This window comes from Ictalurus furcatus, chromosome 18 (genome assembly GCF_023375685.1).
Source record: "Ictalurus furcatus strain D&B chromosome 18, Billie_1.0, whole genome shotgun sequence".
NCBI classification, from domain to species: Eukaryota; Metazoa; Chordata; class Actinopteri; order Siluriformes; family Ictaluridae; genus Ictalurus; species Ictalurus furcatus.
Genome location: NC_071272.1, coordinates 21,894,024 through 21,913,537, shown reverse-complemented (window position 1 = coordinate 21,913,537; position 19,514 = coordinate 21,894,024). Strand labels below are relative to the sequence as shown.

Sequence of the window (19,514 nt, the reverse complement as noted above, 5' to 3'; positions counted from 1 at the left end):
CGACAAGTTTTCTCCTCTTTTTTTTTTATCCTCTCATCTGAACGAATCTTTCTCCGTCCAAAGGAAATAACCACGAAAATGAAATACAAATCAAGATGAGGGTCGTTGAGGATTTTCTCGTTGCCCCTTTCTTGTTAAAAACTTTAGTGATTTATTTGTGCCCCTTCCCAAAGGACTCTCCTCTTTGGACTATACGCTCTGGGAGCCGAGCACGAGCAATCACACCGTGCCTGAAGGGTACTAGGGAGGGGCCGAGATGGTCGGACCGCCCTCGAACAAAGCCTAAAGGGCCGTGTCAGTTCCGCCTCATTAGATTTTTTAATCCCTCCTTCCTCTGCTCCGTCTACAGAACAAGCCTGCCAGAAGTCACACGCCAAACAAGGCCGGAGGCAGACAGACCTGGGCCGCAAAATCCGCACAAAATCCGCACAAAACGCCGCCCCTGCTTTCAGCGCCTTCCGCACCGCGCGCGCACTTCAGCCCTTAACGCTATAGACGATCTCAAGTCAAACCATAAACACCCAGTACTGTCCTAAATACTGTGGGAAAATACTGTTTACTAAGACACTGCGACTACAGCTGGTCCAGCCTACTATTTATTATAGAGGACTAGTTATTATAGACTATTTATTATAGAGGACTAGTTATTATAGAGGACTAGTTATTATAGACTATTTATTATAGAGGACTAGTTATTATAGAGGACTATTTATTATAGAGGACTAGTTATTATAGAGGTCTAGTTATTATAGACTAGTTATTATAGAGGACTATTTATTATAGAGGACTAGTTATTATAGACTAGTTAATATAGAGGACTAGTTATTATAGAGGACTATTTATTATAGAGGACTAGTTATTATAGAGGTCTAGTTATTATAGACTATTTATTATAGAGGACTAGTTATTATAGAGGACTATTTATTATAGAGGACTAGTTATTATAGAGGACAGTATAGCCTAAATACTAATTACTGCACTCACCCATACGCCATATTTAAAATAAAATATTAAATTCCCGTTTTAATTCGATTTATATAGCCTAAGAAAGAGAATTCGGGTAATTGACTGAATCCATATGGAATCGATCCTAAGTCTGGGCGTCAACAGCCTTATTTTATTTTATTTTATTCAATTTTATTTCATTCTTTAAAGTCAATACTAATTATAAAATCAAGAGCGGTCCAGTGATATTTGACATGATTGTTAACACGGTTTTTTGTTGTTGTTGTTGTTTTGTTTGTTTGTTTGTTTCCCAGACACAAGATAAAAAATCAACAGTCGTATAGCCTGTAGGTAAATTAGCCCGAATCTTAAAAACAAGTCGTTCACTAGGCTAGAAATAAATAAATAAATCTTGAAATATTGGGGTTTGAGCAGGTGATGTCTGTGCTCCAGCACAATGTAGACGCACAAAAACTTCAAAAACTTTGAGCACTTCACTAAACCAAAAGCAACGGGCTTTTATAGGGGACAAATCGAATGTGAACGAACTCTGGGTTTGTTTGCTTGTTTGCTTGTTTGTTTGTTTGGATACAGACCAAACACGGTGAAATCCTGGAAATAGTAACGTGTAAAGACAACAAGAACCCGTATTATAAGCACACACACACAGAAACACTGATCTGTGTATTGTGTGTGTGTATGTGTGTGTGTGTGTGTGTGTGTGTGTGTGTGTACCTTTGCTACTGTCTTTTTCACACTTGGAGAGACACTACACTATATTAAAAAAAAAAAAAAAAAATGGTAAAATTCAGTTTAAAAACAAAATCGAAAAAGAAAAAAAAAAAACTAGAAAAAAAACCCGCAACAGGGAAAGTGATGTAGAAGGCTTTATAGAAACATAACATAACGTCTCCTGATTAATTAAATGAATTATTTACGCCTATAATGTTGTTTTGTTTTGTTTTTTTTTACCGCAACAGTACACCCAGAAATACATCTAGCATCTCAATGGAACTAGATTATGGATGACCAAGCAAATCAAATCAAATAAACCTAATAAGTTCAATTAAACGACAATAAAAATAATAATAATAATAATAATAATAATAATAATAATAATAATAATAATAATAATAACATTCTACATATATTATTGAATCTGATAGAAACAGTTGGCTAACACTATCTCTCTAACACCTTGTTTACTTTTTTGTAATTTACAATTATCTAAATTTCGGTCAGTGTCGATTAAATTGAAAGATAATAATAATAATAATAATAATAATAATAATAATAATAATAGAAGAAGAAGATTGCTGAATTATTTTCTGCACTATTCAGTGAGTCTGGTGCATTGACAGAATTTAAGACTTAACCTAAGTGACAGTATTCCTAGTGAATGATTTGTAAGATGACTTTGCTGTGTGTGCTGGGTGAGAAACGCGCGACTTTAAACCGGATACAGCATACCGTACACAACGAGCTCGCAAACATCATGTTTTTGGAACTGCAACAGCGCCACCGTGTGTTCAAACCCAAACAACCACTTTTCTATAATTCTATACGGCATTTTGCGATTGGACTCAACTTTAGATGGAACTGCCATTGAAAGAGTTAGCTCTTAAAAATAATTAGGTATAAGGTTGGACGGAAAACTAACTTTTAACGTAGGCTACACATTGATCATCTGTTCAAGAAGCTTAAACCAGAATTGGGGTTCTTTTATCGTTAAAAAAGAAGCTGCTTTCCTTATGAGGCTAGAAAGAAAATGGTGGGGAATACTTTTGTATCTCCACTATAATTGATTATAATTGAATAATCGATTATATATGTATGTGGCTTCATCTTTATTAAGGAAACTGGACTGTGTCATTGCCTCCCCCAGTCTCCCCTCCCAGTATGAATGTGTACATGGGGTATTGCCCCCCCCCCCTTCCCCACCTGGTATGAATGTGTACATGGGGTATTATCCCCCCTTCCTCCCCCCACCTGGTATGAATGTGTACATGGGGTATTGTCGTCCCCGTCCCCCCTGTTTCCCGGTATGAATGTGTACATGGGGTATTGTCGTCCCCGTCCCCCCGTTTCCCGGTATGAATGTGTACATGAGGTATTGTCGTCCCCGTCCCCCCTGTTTCCCGGTATGAATGTGTACATAGGGTGTTGCCCCACCTTCCCCACCCCGTATGAATGTGTACATAGGGTATTGCCCCCCCTTCCCCACCCGGTATGAATGTGTACATGGGGTATTGCCCCCGCAACAAGTAATTGGACAGACTAACAATCTTACGGTTCAACTATCATTTTTAATACTTATTTGCAAAAGTCAATGACTGCCTGAGATCTGAGACCACAGACATCACCAGATGCAGGGTTTCTTCCCTGATGATGCTCTGCCAGGCGTTAACTGCAGCTGTTTTCAGTTCCTGCTTGTTCTTGGAGCGTTTTGCCTTCAGTTCTGCCTTTAGCAATTGAAATGCATGCTCAATTGGATTCACAACTAGTGAATGACTCGGTCATTGCAGAACATTCCAATCCTTAAAAAAATTTTTTAAAAAAAGTCTTGGGGTGCTTTTGAAGTTTGCTTCGGGCCATTATCCATCTGCACTGTGAAGTGCTGTCCAATGAGTTTTGAAGCTTTTGGCTGAATATGAGCAGATAATACAGTAATATAGACTTCAGAATTTATCCTGCTGCTTTCATCAGCAGTCACATCAATAAATACAAGGGAACCAGTTCCACTGGCAGCCATACATGTCCACGCCGTATGATAAGGTGGTATGCTTTGGATCATGAACAGCTCCCTTCCTTCTCCACACGCTTGTCTTCTCATCATTCTAGTACAAGTTGATATTTGTCTCATCGGTCCATAAGATGTCGTTCCAGTACTGTACAAGCATTTTACAGGTGTTTTCGAGGGTTACCAATGGTAAGCTTAAAAAATAAAAAAACATCTTGTCGTGAAACCTCTGTATTTTATCTGAAGTCATCTATGGATGCCTTATGGAGAGTGTTCTTGGTCTGGTCCACTGCTGTGAAAGGGGATAGAATCCTTCGGTCAACCACCACGTTATTTTCTGTGGTATTCCAGGCTTTTTTTGGTGTTCCTGAGCTCAGCAGTGTGTTCTTTCTTTTTAAGAATGAACCAAATAGTTGATTTGGTCACAGCTAAACGTTTTTGCTATTCGCTGATGGGTTTATTCGTTGAGGCACATATAAAAAGCGCCGTAACTCCTAGAACGTTCATCCAAGCTGGATGAAAATACCCTCAAATTAAATAACCAAACAAATGAATAAAATAAAGAAATGATCGTTTTCTGGATTTGGACTGGCAGGCTGTAGGTTGTCCATGCAAGACGTGGAGACTACACGGTCGAAATGACATCAACACCGACGTGCGTGGCCCACGTTAGCAACCCTGAGTCGTCAGGATAAAATATAAAAGATGATTATTGACTTCTGGAGGACTCTTCGCTATACATCAATTCCATGGTCATGGAGATGGTCTAGTACTGTCTTGGTGTCCACATTGCAGAGGAACTCAACTGGAACCATAATAGTCCAAAAAAACAACAACAAAAAAAAAGCACCAGCACTGTACCCATTTTCAGCAGAAGAAAGCAAACCTTCCATCTTCACTACATTCAACATTCAGGAGCATTTCGAACACTGTTTGATATGGGAACCTCAACAGCTCGAACTGTAAAACCTTAAAAGTCACAGAGAAAACTGAAGATATCTTCAGGGTCTCTCTTCATTTGATTATAGCATTACACATGACCTCTCACGGACAACCCCAATCTGGCTAAAGGTACAGGAACGTTCAGGCCGACGTTACCCAATCCGGCATCGGCTTCGTTCTTGAGGTTGTCCTGCAGAATAGTTGTAGCTGTGTACTGCACAGTGCCACGATTATTTTATTTATTAATGCTGCACTCATTGTCCTTACACAGCTGACCTTTTGGCACTTCATGTAGTCCTTTGTATCATGGTCTTGCTGTGTGCTGCAATATGGTCATGAATTTACAAAATTACAAAAAAAAAAAAACACCCGACGTACTTCATAATCAATCGAATGATAAATTAAACTCGCACATAAACAGAGAACAGGATAAACAAGGTGAACATTTCTTCTGTAAATGGAAATTTGTATATGCCTCATATTTATTGAAGCTTTTTAAGTATAAATATGCAGATTTACAAATACACTTCCAGAGTAAGCAATAAATATTAATGCCAATATCTGCACCTATATAGCACTTTTTTTTTTTTAACCTTAGCGGTTCTACAAAGCGCTTTACTCTGCATCTCATTCACCCATTCACTCACATACACACACACAAGCACCAATGGTAGCAGACCTGCCACGCAAGGCGCTAGCTTGCCATTGGTTGCAACTTTGGGTTTGGTGTCTTGGCCAAGGATACTTCGGTACGCGGGCCGGGAATCGAACCGCCGACCCTGCGCTTAACGGACAACCCGCTCTACCACCTGAGCTACAGCCGCCCCGACATCCCTTGAAAAGAAAACGTTCGTTAGGTATTTCAAGCTGTCTTACGTTCTGATTAAAGCATGCAAGGAAAAACTGGCTGTTTATGAAAAGGTCAACTCAAAGCAGTTTGATTCGAGTAATTCTGTGAACTGTAAACAAAAAAAAAAGGAAAATACAAATAATGAAAACACAAAGTACTCGAACTGAAATGCTATTTAATCTCGTGTTTTATTTTTCTTCCAAAAAAACGTGCAAAATAAAGACATCACTAACCATCCATTTCCACTTGGTGTTTTGTGTTCATACACCGTATATGTATTCATCTACACAAAGTCACCAAATATCCTAATACTGTCGAGCTGACATTAGCAAGCAGCAAATTTCCATTCGGTATCTTTAGGCTCAATCCCACTTCTACCTGTAGAGGACATCAAAGTGTTCCCACGAACCCAAATGCTACGTCATAACGGTTGATACTGCTTCAATACTGTTTGGCATATCAAATAACAAAACTCATTTACAGTACTTGATAAATGTACAGATGTAGATATAGATAGGTATATACGTGAACATATATGTGCACATATATATTCAAGAGGCTGTAGCTCATGTACACAAGGATTACATGCTGGAAAGGACAGAGCTGACTTGGAAGCATATATGACAAGAGTCACAGCAGGATGGCATGGCATGGCATCAAGCTACATAGAAACGACATCCGTAACTACAAGAAGTCTACCTGTTCTTCAGGTAAATCTTTAAAGCTGTGATGCTCCGTACGGTAGACATGAAAGAAGCTAAGACGGCTCAAAAGCAGCTAACATAGTGCAACATTTCCAACATAATTCGCTAGTGCTTGCCTCGGTTGATAATCCTGTGAATATCTGCTTGACCCTGCAGATGTCTGAGCATCCAGGTTTCGGGTTCTGTCGAAATCAATCCAAAATTTCAGATGCACGTTAAAAGATTTAAAACGTAACATTTCTTAATTCTATAGATATATAGATAGATATATATATATATTTTAATTTTCTTATTTAGAATGTATAAGAAAACTTGAAATGAATGTGGCTCATTTGTAGTGCAATAGAAAGTTAGGGACCATCTTTTGAAGATATTGTTTACAGAAATTATGGCAAACGGTCAAAAAAAGAAAAAGAAAAAAAAAAAGTGGAATTAAAGTCCAGTTAGCATGATTAATTAAAAAACATATATAAGTCAGAACTCTGAAGAACTGACCAGCACACAAATTTATAACTATATCTATAGGAATGCGTGTATGAATTTGGGGGGGGTGGGTGGAGAAAAAAGTGGGTGTGTCTTGTTTAGACCATCAACCTCCAGGACTCTTAATTAAATCATCTCATCAGAGGACTTCTAAACCTTGGCAGCCTTACAGTGTGACTGTGATAAATCTATACAGTCACCACTGAGAAAATCACAGAGCACAGCTCTGTTTAAGGGGACGGAGGGACACTCGAAATCTACTGCGGCCCTTGTTTAGCCTCGATCCTCTTCCGTCTTTTCTTTATCCACTTTGGAATCACAGTTGCAGGATTCTTCTTGAAATGGGCCACTTTTAAGCTCTGGCTCAGCTGAACTTTGAAGACTTGATTGGGATGCAACATTTGGGGAGGCTTCTCCAGCTTGTGGCGCCTCCTCTACGGCCACCGCGTCTTGCCGTTCCGCCTGTTCTGCATTTGGATTGGCCGGTGCGGTATCAGGAGGGCCGGGGACAGGAGTGCTGGCGGACGGTGATTGGCTCTTGAGAGGGCCGTGGCAAAGGGGGCAGGACTCCTGCACGTACAGCCACTTTTTTAGGCAGCCTGCATGGAAAAGGTGACCGCAAGGTGTGATGACTGCCGCTTTCATGTCCTACATGAATAGGAGAAAATTAAATTCAGTGTAAGTGATTATATCGTTATACTGCGATTATAGAACGAACGCCATCATAATAATATGCACTAATACTTACATACATTATACATAAACTAGGATTCGTTGTCAAACATAATAAATACTGCCATTTATAAGACGCCACTTCTAGTGCACCGGACACTCGCCCTCAATTGCTAGCTTCGCAGCTTGGTTGAACGGAACAGTACTGAACAGATATCAGGAATGATAAACCTTGAATATTACGGTACACTGTCTAATGGATTATTAACATACGCTTAATTATGTACAAGAAACTATGCTGCCGACAAACTTTTCTCTCTCACTCTGCATAAACGCGTGTGCGTACACACACACGCACGCACCTGATAGCAGATGGCGCAGATATCGTTGTGCTGCTGTAATTGCAGCGCCGACGCCGTGGGCAAGCTCTGAATCTTGTGTACGGCGTCACGACGCAACAGGAAGCTCTGCCAGCCAAGCTGCGCCCGCAGCCACACGTTGTAGTAAGCGTGCAGCAGGATGATGGTGGAGCCCATCACGCTCCACTGTCCGAAGAGCGTCTCGCACACGCCGTAGGCTACCACGAAGAGCGCCACCACGAACTCCAGCAATCTGTAGGTACCGTTCACGAAATACATGACCTCGTCCATGTTCTCGACCGGAGCCTTGCGTATCTCCTCCACCATGAAGAGCACATAGATCAGCAGTGTGCCCAGCACCTGAGGGAGAGCTGATGCGTTAGAAACGGTAGTATGTGCATGTACGAACTCTAGTATTCACTTATCTTAAACTTCATACTGGAGAAGTGTTGACAAACAACACGTGTTCAACCCTCCCATTATGATGGGGGGGGGGGGGGGGGGGGAGTGTGCACACCTGAAGTGAGGTAAGGATGCTGGAGGAGATGATGATGAGCAGCCAGAAGTCCATATGAAAAAACTGGCAGATCATGTAGACCATGTAGGCAGGAAAGATCAGCAGGAACAGACACAGGCTCACTGCTCGGAAGTGCTTCCACAGACTCCTACAAGAGACACGATAAAAATTCTAGGACTATGGCAAGTACAACTCAATGCCAATGGAGTCAGTAGGGTTGACACCACCACCTCCACCATCAAGTCTACTAACTCGTTACTCATTTTTATGCCTCAAATACCCTTAAAATATACTTCAACCAGGAAGGAAGCGATTGAAGTAAAAGAGAAAAAAAAAACATCAGACATTTGACCTTAACCCTGTTTGTATCAGATCCAGAATCTAACGAGTTCATCTCCTGGTTACAATGATGATTCTTTAGAAAACCTACGAACGTTCGACCGCTCGTCTCGAGAGGCCGCGCCATCAAGAATCGAGAATCCTGGACGGACGGACAAACCGAGAAGATAATGAATGCCTCCACCACCTAGTGGCGTGGATATAAAAGATGCTGTTTTGTTGCCAAATTCGTTTTTAGTTTTAGGTCAGGATTACATTAGGATGTATACATCCATTCATATTTTTAAAAACAAGAAGCGTTTAGTTAATTAAGTTGGAAAAAGCTCTACAAAAAGGACTGATATCGGATGTCTAATTATACAGACAGGCGTTCTCCGAATTCTCATACGCGACACGGAAAACCGATCATCTACGACGAACGTAACCCGGACATTTTCCTGCTTATAATATTTACTCTGCAGTGCCCTAGCATGTGGGTAAAGTAACAGGACAGTGACGATCATATAATAATACATCGATTAGGATTATGAGTAGAATGTGTGTGCTTATGTAAAAGAAGATGCTCACTTGTCCCTGGAAGCCCCCAGTGCCAGCACTATGGGGTCAGCAATCTCCAACATGGATTGCAAAATAGAGGCCACAACGATAAAGAGGATGATGCTCAGGAGAAAGGCCCGGTGGATTACCTGCAGCTCAATTAGCCCTGTCTGAACAGACAGAATCAGCAAAGTGATTCCTTCCGTCATTCCCCTGAGAAAAGAGAGGGAGAGAATCGATAACCTGCAAGGCACCAACACTCATCTACGTCATTTATATATATATATATATATATATATATATATATATATATATATATATATCTCAATTGTTTATTCATGTTACTAAATAAAGCCATCATTAAGATGTCACACTCATGATATCAAGATTGAGATGCACAGATGGAGGAGGAGGGAAAAAACAAACAAACAAACAAACAAACAACAACAACAAAAAAAAACAACACGTACCTGTGCATAGCATTGTCGTTCATGAACGCTCGGTAACCTTGTAGGTAGAACTTGCAGAGTGTGAGGACGCCCAGCGCCACAAAAGACACGGTGAAGACCAGCCCCAGCAGTGAGTATGGAGTACAGCAGCACTCCGCAATGCTACGCGCACACATACAAACAATGATTTACATCCACGATCCACAAAAACAACCGTTACTATTTCCTGCATCTTAACGCGTGTGCTTTATCTAACGCATCACTTAACACGTATTATAACACGTTTTCTGGGCACTGTTGATATCGAGACCTTGATATCTCAGGTGACATGATCGCAATGGACAGCGGAGACAAACAGCCTGAGACTGGCCACTTTTGACTGCGTTCAATGTTGCCAGATCAGCCAAAAGCAACCAAATATAAATCACTTCAAAAGGGTCAAGGAATATAGAACTGGCCATGCTCTCTGGGTGGGGAGGAGGATTACTCTCTCGCCTGCGAATTCAGAGCAATACTAACCAATCGTGGGTGTCTCCGTCTCTGTCTAGCCGTCACGTGTTAGGGACGTGGGTGGGAATTGGCAAACAACCCAACAGAGGAGACAATTTGGAAATTTGGAACAGCACCCTCCTACCTCAACTCTCTCCTGAAGGCTTCCGTTCCCTCACGTAATCTGCAATCAATCAACGACCGACGCTTAGTAGTACCTAGGTCCCTTTCAAGAACATTCAAACTAACTGTTCCTCAGTGGTGGAATGGACTTCCAACCTCAATATGGACCGTAGAAGCTCTCACCATCTTCAAAAAAACAGCTAAAGACCCACCTCTTCTGTGAACACCTAATCAACCCATAAAAAAAAAAATAAAAAAATTTGCACTTACACCTCTACTCTGCGCACTTTGCTTCTTCTGGAACTCAATTAACGGATCTTGTATGGTAGCACTACTTGTACTGTTCTCTGCTTGATATATCGCCTTGCTTGCACGTTCTCATTTGTAAGTTGCTTTGGATAAAAGTGTCTGCTAAATGAATAAATGTAAATAAATAAATAACAGAGGGTAACGTGAACATATCTGAAGCGGTCTTTTGCTTTCAGACCTTGTAAGGAAAAGGAAGAGCAATCGTTCGCGTGAAGGAGGTTGGTCCCGTGTGCTGAAATACGTGTAGATCTGCAGCGTGAACAGCACCAACCAGAAGCACATGAAGAGCATGGGCAAGACAAGCTGATTCCACAAAGACATTCCCAGAGCCAGTAGCCCATACACCTCCACCACCTAGAGAGATAGAGAGAAAGAGAGAGAGAAAGAGAGAGAAAGAGAGAGAGAGAGAGAGAAAGAGAGAGAACATGCAAGTGTGTGAGTCAGAGTGCGAGTGAGAGAGAGAGAGAGAACATAGTCAGAAACAAATCTGGTGACTATTCCTTGACATGGAAATGGAATTCTACACTTTTGATCACTATATTTCTATACCCCCAGCATCCACTTTAACAGGAACACCTGTACACGCGCTCATTTATGCAGGTATTCAATCACCCAACTGTTTGGCATCAGCACAATGCATAAAATCATGCAGATACAGCACAAGAGCTTCGGTTAATGTTCCCATGGAACATCACATGGTTGTTGGTGCCAGTTGGGCTGGATCGAGTATTTCACAAACTGCTGATCTCATAGGATTTTCACACACGTGCACACAGATTTTCTCTAGAGTTCACACAGAATGGCGCCGACAAATAAAAAATCGAGTGAGCTACATTTCTGCGGGTGGAAACGTCTTGTTGATAACAGATCAGTCAGAGGATGTTCACTGATGTTTAACGTGAACATTAACTGAAGCTGTTGTCCTGTATCTGCATGACAGTATGTATAATTCACTGCTGCCACGTGATTGGACGATTAGATAACCGTATGAATGTCCAGGTGTTCCTAATACAGTGGATGGTGTGTGTATTTTTTTTTTTTTTAAAAAAACACATAAAACAATACACATCTTTCAAGGCAGGAAAGTAACAGACTACTAGAGAAGATTTTAGTAGGAGATGTATCCTGTGAGAACTCGTGCAAAACACCTGTGCAAGCTCCCGGTAGGCATTCTTGGCCAAGTTGTAGGGTACCAGTAGGTTAGATGCAAGGAAGTAGATCACTTCAAGTCCGGTGAAGATCATGGCAAAACGGTTAATGAAGACAATAGCTTCCAGAGGGACAAGGCACAGACGGGCCACAAGGGGGAGGAGGTGAGCCGAGAACAGCCAGATCTGTTTCGTCTGCATCACACAAGTGCACATTGTACACACCACCAGTTGACCTGTTTGTATAAAACATAAACAAATACATTTTAAAAAAGGAACAACAACAAAACAAAAGCATGCATTTTTACAGTTTCCAAACACATCCGAGTATAACCTGGAGAAGATACACAAATGCAAGTCTCCACACAAGATTACTTGATATACTACGTGTTTGCAGTGAAACCTGAACACACTCCATCTGCATCCACCCGCACATGCGAACAAATTTACACTGCCAGCGTGCATGCTACATGCCATCACTTTTTAATGAGGACTGAGGCTGTGCACGTCAGAGAGCAAACAGCCAGAGGAAAGGCTTTACTCTGTCTACCTCTTCTTACTTGATCGCCACCGAACGCCACGTTCCAGCAAACGTTTCGGTTTAGACAAGAAAGGGGTAAGAATTTAAAAACACCATCATTTCATTTAAAAAGAATTACATTTTGATCTGAACTAATGAAGAAGACTGCAAATCACCAAAGTCATCGTAGTGTTTACCAGACAGGAACGAATTAAACACGCTCCATACGAGTATTTACAAACTTGAACGCGTTTCGAATAAATTTCAGGCTTGCTCTTGGAAAGTATTCTTCTGTTTTTGCACGCTACTGCATTATAGATTTCATTTAAAATGGATCAAACTTACTTTTCTGACCATCGGCCTACGCATAATAATCCATAATAACAAAGCAACAACAAAAAAAAATTAAGTTATGCTTGCGAATTTAGTTACGTTTTCAGACCCTCGTTTCGTTACGTATTCAGGCCCTTGGTTAAGGCACTCCACAATGAGCTCGGGTGCATCCGGTTTATTTCAAGATGGCTCTAGAACACGACTAGAGTCCACCTGCGGCACATTCAATTGGTTGAACATCCATACGTGTAAGGTCCCACAATTGACGGTGCATTTCAGAGCAAAAACCAAGCGATCAAGGAACCAAGGAACTCTCTGTAGACCTCCATGATCAAATTGTGTCTAGACTTAGATCTGGTCAAGAATATAAAACCCTTTACTAAAGCTTAAAATGTTCTCTGTAGCACAATGGGTTCCATCATTGTGAAATGGATGAAGCCAGGACTCTTCCTAGAGCTAGCTGAGCGGCCGAACTCGGTAACCGGTCTTTGGTCAGGGAGGTGCCCAGGAACCCAGTAACCACTCTAACTCTAAGGAGTTCTCCAGAGAACCTGCCTGAAGGACAACCATCTGAGAAATACTCCATCAATTGGCTTTTATAGTAGATTAGCTAGATGGAAGCTACTCCATAGTAAAAAGTGTACAGGGAGGCACTTAATGGACTCCGCAAGCACGAGAGAAAAAATTCTCTGGTCCGGCGAGACAGAAATTGTACTTTTTGGCTGTACTCCAAGCGCTACGTCTGATGGTTAAAAACCAGGTAGTGCTAATCAAGTGGCTAACATCACCCCTATGGTGAAGCAGGGTATGGGTGTGTTCACCTGTCAGCACGGCAGTGATCCAAAGCACACAGCAGGGACAACAATAGAGTGTCTTCAGGACAAGGCTCTGAATGTCCTTGAGTGGTCCAGACAAAGCCCAGACCTGAACCCCACAGAGCTGAAGGTAGCAGTTAACAGACTCTCTCAATCCGATCTGGGCATGAGAGCATCTGCCAGGAAGGATGGGAGAAACTGCCTAAATCCAGGTCAGTAATTGCTGCCAAAGGTGCTTCTACAAGTGCTGAATAAAAGGTCCTGAATTATAATCTAAATGAGTGATGAATTTCTGATTTTAAATAAGCTTACAAAAAATTTCTAAAAACATTTTTCTTATTATTGTGTGAAGACTGAACGCACACATTTCACCAAAGACCAGACCAAACATGACGCCTGACAAAAGGTGAAACTGCTAACATATTCCAACACGTTTCCCATGAACAAGACTACGAGACTTGCACTTGGCTTTTTGCACATGGTCCCTCTACACAGACTCAAAATCTAGGTTCCTTCCTCTCAGGTATTGTGCATCATTGTGGTTAACCTTTTCAGCCAGGGATGGGAATTGAAAGCGTGTCATTTGAAACCTGTTGCTAACGCCTCCTCCCGCCTAGAACGGTGAGAAAACAGAAGCACAACAACTACCCTAAGGAAGACGATAACCGTACTGACCGAAAGCACTGAACACACTAAAGGTGAGCCAGATGTTTATGTGGAGCCTGGTGAAGCTTGTATTGATTATTTACCGATGAGAGCTGTGGTGAATCGGTTCATAGAGAGTGGATCCAGGTACAGAGGTCCTTCATAGCCAGAGTCCAGCTCACTACGAACATAATCCCTGCAAAGAACATGAGAACATCATTTCGCATACTGTACATTTCTACTCTTAGACTCAGTAGAGTAATAGTCAAGGGAAATGTTAGGGATGTGCTGAAATTTCAAGGGGGAACAAACAAAAAGGCATATTAGCCATATCAAGCTAGGAACTGCGACAATTTCTGAAAGTATTTTTGATCACTTTCAGACGTAATAAATCAACTTTCATCACGATCACACTCATTCATTCTTTTTTTTTTTTATACACATTTTAGAATAATAATAAAGTCATCAACACTCTGGAGTTACACAAATGGAACTATGGGAATTGTGTTGTGATAAAAAAAAAATCCAAAATAAATCAAAATAATTGAATTTTTTTTTTTTTAACATCTTCAAAAGTAGACGCCCTTTTCGCCTAGAATTTCCAGAAACGTATTCTTGGCGTTTTCTCGACCGATTTCTTGAGGAATTTCCCCGAGATGTTTTTTAAACAGTATTAAAGGAGTTCCCGCCTACGCCGGACACTTATCGGCTGCTTTTCCGAATATTTCGCTCCGTTTAAAAACAATATTTATTTGTAAATAAAATGCTAGTTTTCTAATGAAAGAAACGAATACGTCGGCACGATTATATTTTTTATCTACGACACCGATTTCAAACATTTAATCATACACCTTCAGATCAAAAGGCTTTTAAACGTTTCATTCGAGTGTCTAGTATGAAATCATTTTCAGTTTCCATTTTGGAGAATAAGAATGTTCTTTTTTTTTTTTGGTGCATCACTATAAACTCATCGTTAGCACTGATTTGCGTCATTTATTAAAATTGTTTTCCTTTAGCCGTCGCTACTTCAGAAGACCTGATCTGTGATTGACGTGGCTGTGACCACAATATCTCGGCAATATCCGATGTCGATTATTTCCGATTTTGGAGCACACATCGGGCACTGGGGGCGTGTGGACACACCTGGAGAGCTGGTGTCCAGCAAATAGCAGCAGAGCGGTGAGCACATACAGGTAGAGGCGCACCAAATGCTGCCGTGGCAGAGTCAGCAACACCAGGCTGAGGATGTAGCCTGTGGAGAGGGGAGAAAATATATATATTAATACAACACTGATAAACACATCATTAAAACTGTAGCGTGTTAGGGTGCTCATTTGCATATTCGGCAGCGGTAGCTCAGTGGTTAAAATGCTGAACTACTGATTGGAAGGTCATTTGCTCAACTCCCAGCATCGTCAAGCCAAGCTGCCACTCCTGGGCCTTTGAGCAACACCCTTAACCCTCAACTGCTCAATTTGTATAAAATGGGATAAACGCAAGTCATTCTGGATAAGAATGTGTGCAAAACGCTGTAAATGTAAACTGCAGGCCTTTGAGACATATCAGCATTGCAGTAATCAACACACTATATATTGTGAAGCCCTAAATTTTTTTTTTTAGCAGCACTGTCTACTTCAGAAACACCCCGTTAAAAATCCCAAGCTTAACATCTGCACTATCGAAGGGGTCTGTCAAATCCAACCAGCCTCATTTGGCGTCTCAAAGTCTGCAGAAAAGCTTGCCCCACAACCAAAAAACACCCACACACCATGTTTGGTTCACTTCATGCAGTTAGATCCGTTCAGCTGTATTTGTAAGCAGTGCAATAACCAGATAATAAGCACTCAGACTTCAAAGCTGGTAAAGCATCCGTTTTTGCCGTAGTATCGCGTTAGTATCGACCATCAATACTACTGTTGGTATTGGTATTTTGATATCGAAATAAGAATTATGGTACTATGACAACCATAATGCAGTGTAGGTGCAATGTAAGTGATTTAAATTGTTGCTACAGCCTTCAACAACAAAGTGTTTTTTTGTTTTTGTTTGGTTTTTTTTATTGCTACACCATCTTTTTTAATGCTATTGTAAGTCCAGTGTCTCACAACGCTGTGGCCATGACGAGGCAAACAGCAAAAACAATTGGCGACATGAGCTCAGAGCCAAGCTCCCGATCAACGCATTTATTTATTTGATCATTTTTGTATACGAGTTTCGATGCTGTTGTGCCATTATTTGTTCCGTATAAACAAACGTAGGAAACAAGTGTTAGAAACAAACTATACGACTAGCATACACGAAATAGTAATATTTAATAATAACAATAACAACATTTTAAAAAATCCTAACAAAAACATGAGGATTCTAAGCCCAACCCAAACAATTACAACATGGCCTTGAGCACTTCATGTTTGGACCCCTAAAAAAAAAACTGGTTCCCAGCACTTCAGCTGTCAGCCCGGAGCGTCATGAATTTCTGCTTCTACATGGTTTATTCATGGTGGATGATAATGGTACACACCACGTGTTTTGTTTTTTTATAGAAATGCGACTGCTGCAGAATAAAGTCAAAGTGTCTTAGCCTTATAAGATTTTCTCACTTGTGCGCGTTTCCCAATTGAGCCAATTTAGGTGACGTTAAGCCCATTTTACACCGGAACTGATGTGAACGCGGGACAAACCGCAACTGGTCTGCAACGCTGTTCGATTTTTGCACCACATATGACGTCAACTACAGTTCATAATTTAAACAGCCTCAGGCAAAACATGCCGCAATACATACCCACATAGTGCAGGTACAGAGCCAGGTACTTGTACTGAAAGATGGGGTTGTTGTTCAGGCTGCTCCTCTGGATCTTCTGGAAAAAGGAGCTGACATCCCAGCGGTACAGCACCTCCAGCAGAATGATGCTGGGCACTCGGAGGCCCACGTTCAGCACAGCCTCCACACGCTCCCACATCGCCATGACCACCAGCCTGAGTAGGGGGAGGGAGGGGGAAAGAGAGAGAGAGAGAGAGAATATTACAGCTTAATCTATTTCTATTATCATCATCACGATGATGTTGAGAGAGCTGTAGCCAAGCACACAAGCTTCAGTATGCAGACTAAACCTAAATATAGGGCAATCACACACACACACCATGTCTTTGGACTGGGGGAGGAAACCAGAGTACCTGGAAGAAACCACTGCAGCACGGTGAGAACAGGCAAACTCTGCACACACGCACACACACATACAGGGGGCAGCGGCGGGACTCAAACCCCCAACCCTGGAAGGGTCAGGCAAGCAAAATTTTTAAAATAAATAATAACAGTAACAGAATGAATATTTCGAGGCAGTCAGAACGAAGGATCTGTTGGCCATTCATCTAGACGATGAAATTCACGGTCGGGCCAGTACACGAGCGAACGCACAGCAGACTCCAAGAACGTAGCGGAAGCAGACCCAAACTTCTAATTCGTGTTTTTTTTTCTTAAACATCCATTTAAAACACAGTGCACATGACCACAGTTTAATCTCTCAACTGCCTCAATGACAAGATGATATACAGCACGATTAAATTATTACGAAAACGTCATACTGGCTTCTTTTCACTTCACATTGCTTTAAAGACAGGAACCACAGACTAATACCGATCGCTTATTAGTTATCGCTTGCTTTTTCTGAAATGGGTTTGAGCCACATACAGGAACATCCTCAGCTGGGACACAGTGTTAATGCCTTTGTATTGCCTGTACACACGAACACTTCCTGCTCCTCAAAAACCACCTTGCAAACTGATCCCATACCTGACATTTGCACTGACTATAATATATATATATATATATATATATACACACATATATATATATATATATATATATATATATATACACACACACACACACACATATATATATATATATATATATATATATATATATATATATATATATATAGATAGATAGATAGATAGATAGCCATTTCCAGACTATTAAGAAGATAAGTGCAGATTGATAGTTTCCACAATTACACTAACTACAGCAATCATGACCTATAGTAACCCCACACATTCAGAATAGATTCCCTATACAAACCATACTGGAAATATTTATAGGAAGCTGAACAGAAAGGAACAAAACAGGGAATAAGCTGATACATTTAAAAAAAAAAGCTCTAAATAAACATGCCACAGGCTTTAAGAGTATAAAGCGGAGTAATATAAGCTAGCCAAGCAACTCGGTATCTATGACGAGCGTTTCTGTGCCAAATGTTTCTTAATTCTCACTTCAATAAAACTCTAGTGTCAAGCTTACAGATGTTTACTAGCCTGAGAATCACTGGAAGCTCAAACGGTAATGTTCTAAGTAGCTTTGGTTTACAATTTCGAGCAGAGTGGCGTTAGCTTAGCATCGCTTAGCTTAGCTTAGCTTAGCTTAACCCAGCCCAGTTAGCAGAGTTTTAGATGGCAACTGACAACGTAAATACTTACACGGTATCAGTTTACTTTATGTCTGTTCACTACAGTCTTCTTGTATGTCTCCGTACGGACATACACCATTTTAACTCGGTTTATTAAATGTTAACGGTCTATTATATCCAACGTTTTTTGTTTGTTTGTTTGTTTTTCCAGTAGACGTTAAGCTCACTTATATCTGGCAGCCATTACAAAAGTTCCTTTGTACTGAGCATGCGCCTGCCCAGGAGTTCGAAGCGGAAACGAGACCGGAAGTGAAAATAAATAATATAAATAAATACATTTTAAACACACACACACACACAGAGGAGATGGCAGCAATGTTAACGGTCATTTGAAGTGCGTCCAAGCTAAATAAATAAATAAATAAATACTGTATCGCGAAATATGGACTTGGTTTGGAAAGACAATGTTTTGTGCTGCGTTTTAAATCTGTGTATTAATAATTTAATTATGCAGCAAACGACAAGTTTGGATTTTCTTTGTCCTGTTAGCCTTCCTGTTTTAGTTATGGCCATGAAATAACAGTTTTGATAGAGAAAAAGAGACTTTTCTCTTTGCGATCTGGGGAAATCCATCCATCCATCCATCCATCTTGTATACCGCTTATCCTTCCTTCAGGGCCACATGGAAACCTGGAGCCTATGCCAGGGAGCATCAGGTACAAGGCGGGGTACACCCTGGACAGGGTGCCAATCCATCGCAGGGCACAATCACATACACACTCACACGCCCATTCATACACTACGGACACTTTGGACATGCCAATCAGACTACCATGCATGTCTTTGGACTGGGGGAGAAAACCGGAGTACCCGGAGGAAACCCCCACAGCACGGGGAGAACATGCAAACTCCACACACACAGGGCCACGGTGGGAATCGAACCCCCGACCCTGGAGGTGTGAGGCAAACGTGGCTAACCACTAAGGTTATAGGAATAACCTGGCATCGGTTATAGGAAATAAATGGCAAAGAAAATAAAAGATATGGATTTTAATTGCATTGTTTTTTTCATTATCATTTTAATTTTGGGGGCTTAAAATACTTAATTACTCGCTTTATGGGTATGGTTATTTCTAAGCATAAAACTTAAAACCTTATTAATCCTCAGCTCCAGGGTCCCTGGATTGATCCT

The 19,514-nt window shown here is 41.0% G+C and overlaps 2 protein-coding genes across 3 annotated transcripts in view; both read right to left on the bottom strand.

Annotated features, from left to right (window-relative positions):
• ebf1b (EBF transcription factor 1b) overlaps window positions 1-600 on the bottom strand; it is a 108,582-nt gene extending 107,982 nt beyond the window's left edge. For both annotated transcript variants that reach the window (XM_053649583.1, XM_053649584.1), the window contains exon 1: window positions 1-600. This exon is cut by the window's left edge and continues 574 nt beyond it. The gene's annotated coding sequence lies outside the window, so the exon portion shown is untranslated.
• Window positions 601-5,646: 5,046 nt separating this feature from the next.
• rnf145b (ring finger protein 145b) lies at window positions 5,647-18,745 on the bottom strand. Its single transcript, XM_053648374.1, has 11 exons — window positions 18,393-18,745; window positions 16,702-16,895; window positions 15,063-15,171; window positions 14,024-14,115; window positions 11,607-11,842; window positions 10,637-10,812; window positions 9,559-9,699; window positions 9,119-9,301; window positions 8,213-8,360; window positions 7,699-8,055; window positions 5,647-7,312 (listed from the first exon to the last, which is right to left on the bottom strand). Exons 2-11 carry the CDS (start codon window positions 16,883-16,885, stop codon window positions 6,938-6,940), a joined length of 2,001 nt encoding a protein of 666 aa, XP_053504349.1. The 5' UTR covers window positions 16,886-16,895; window positions 18,393-18,745; the 3' UTR covers window positions 5,647-6,937.
• Window positions 18,746-19,514: the final 769 nt, after the last annotated feature.

Excerpts from the sequence above, each read along its gene's own strand:
- rnf145b (XM_053648374.1), bottom strand. The coding sequence starts at position 16,885 with ATGGCGATGTGGGAGCGTGTGGAGGCTGTGCTGAACGTGGGCCTCCGA. Across the intron at positions 11,843-14,023 it reads ATTCACCACAGCTCTCATCG|GTCAACTGGTGGTGTGTACA; the intron begins GTAAATAATCAA and ends TTATACAAACAG. Across the intron at positions 8,361-9,118 it reads CTGGGGGCTTCCAGGGACAA|GAGTCTGTGGAAGCACTTCC; the intron begins GTGAGCATCTTC and ends TGTCTCTTGTAG.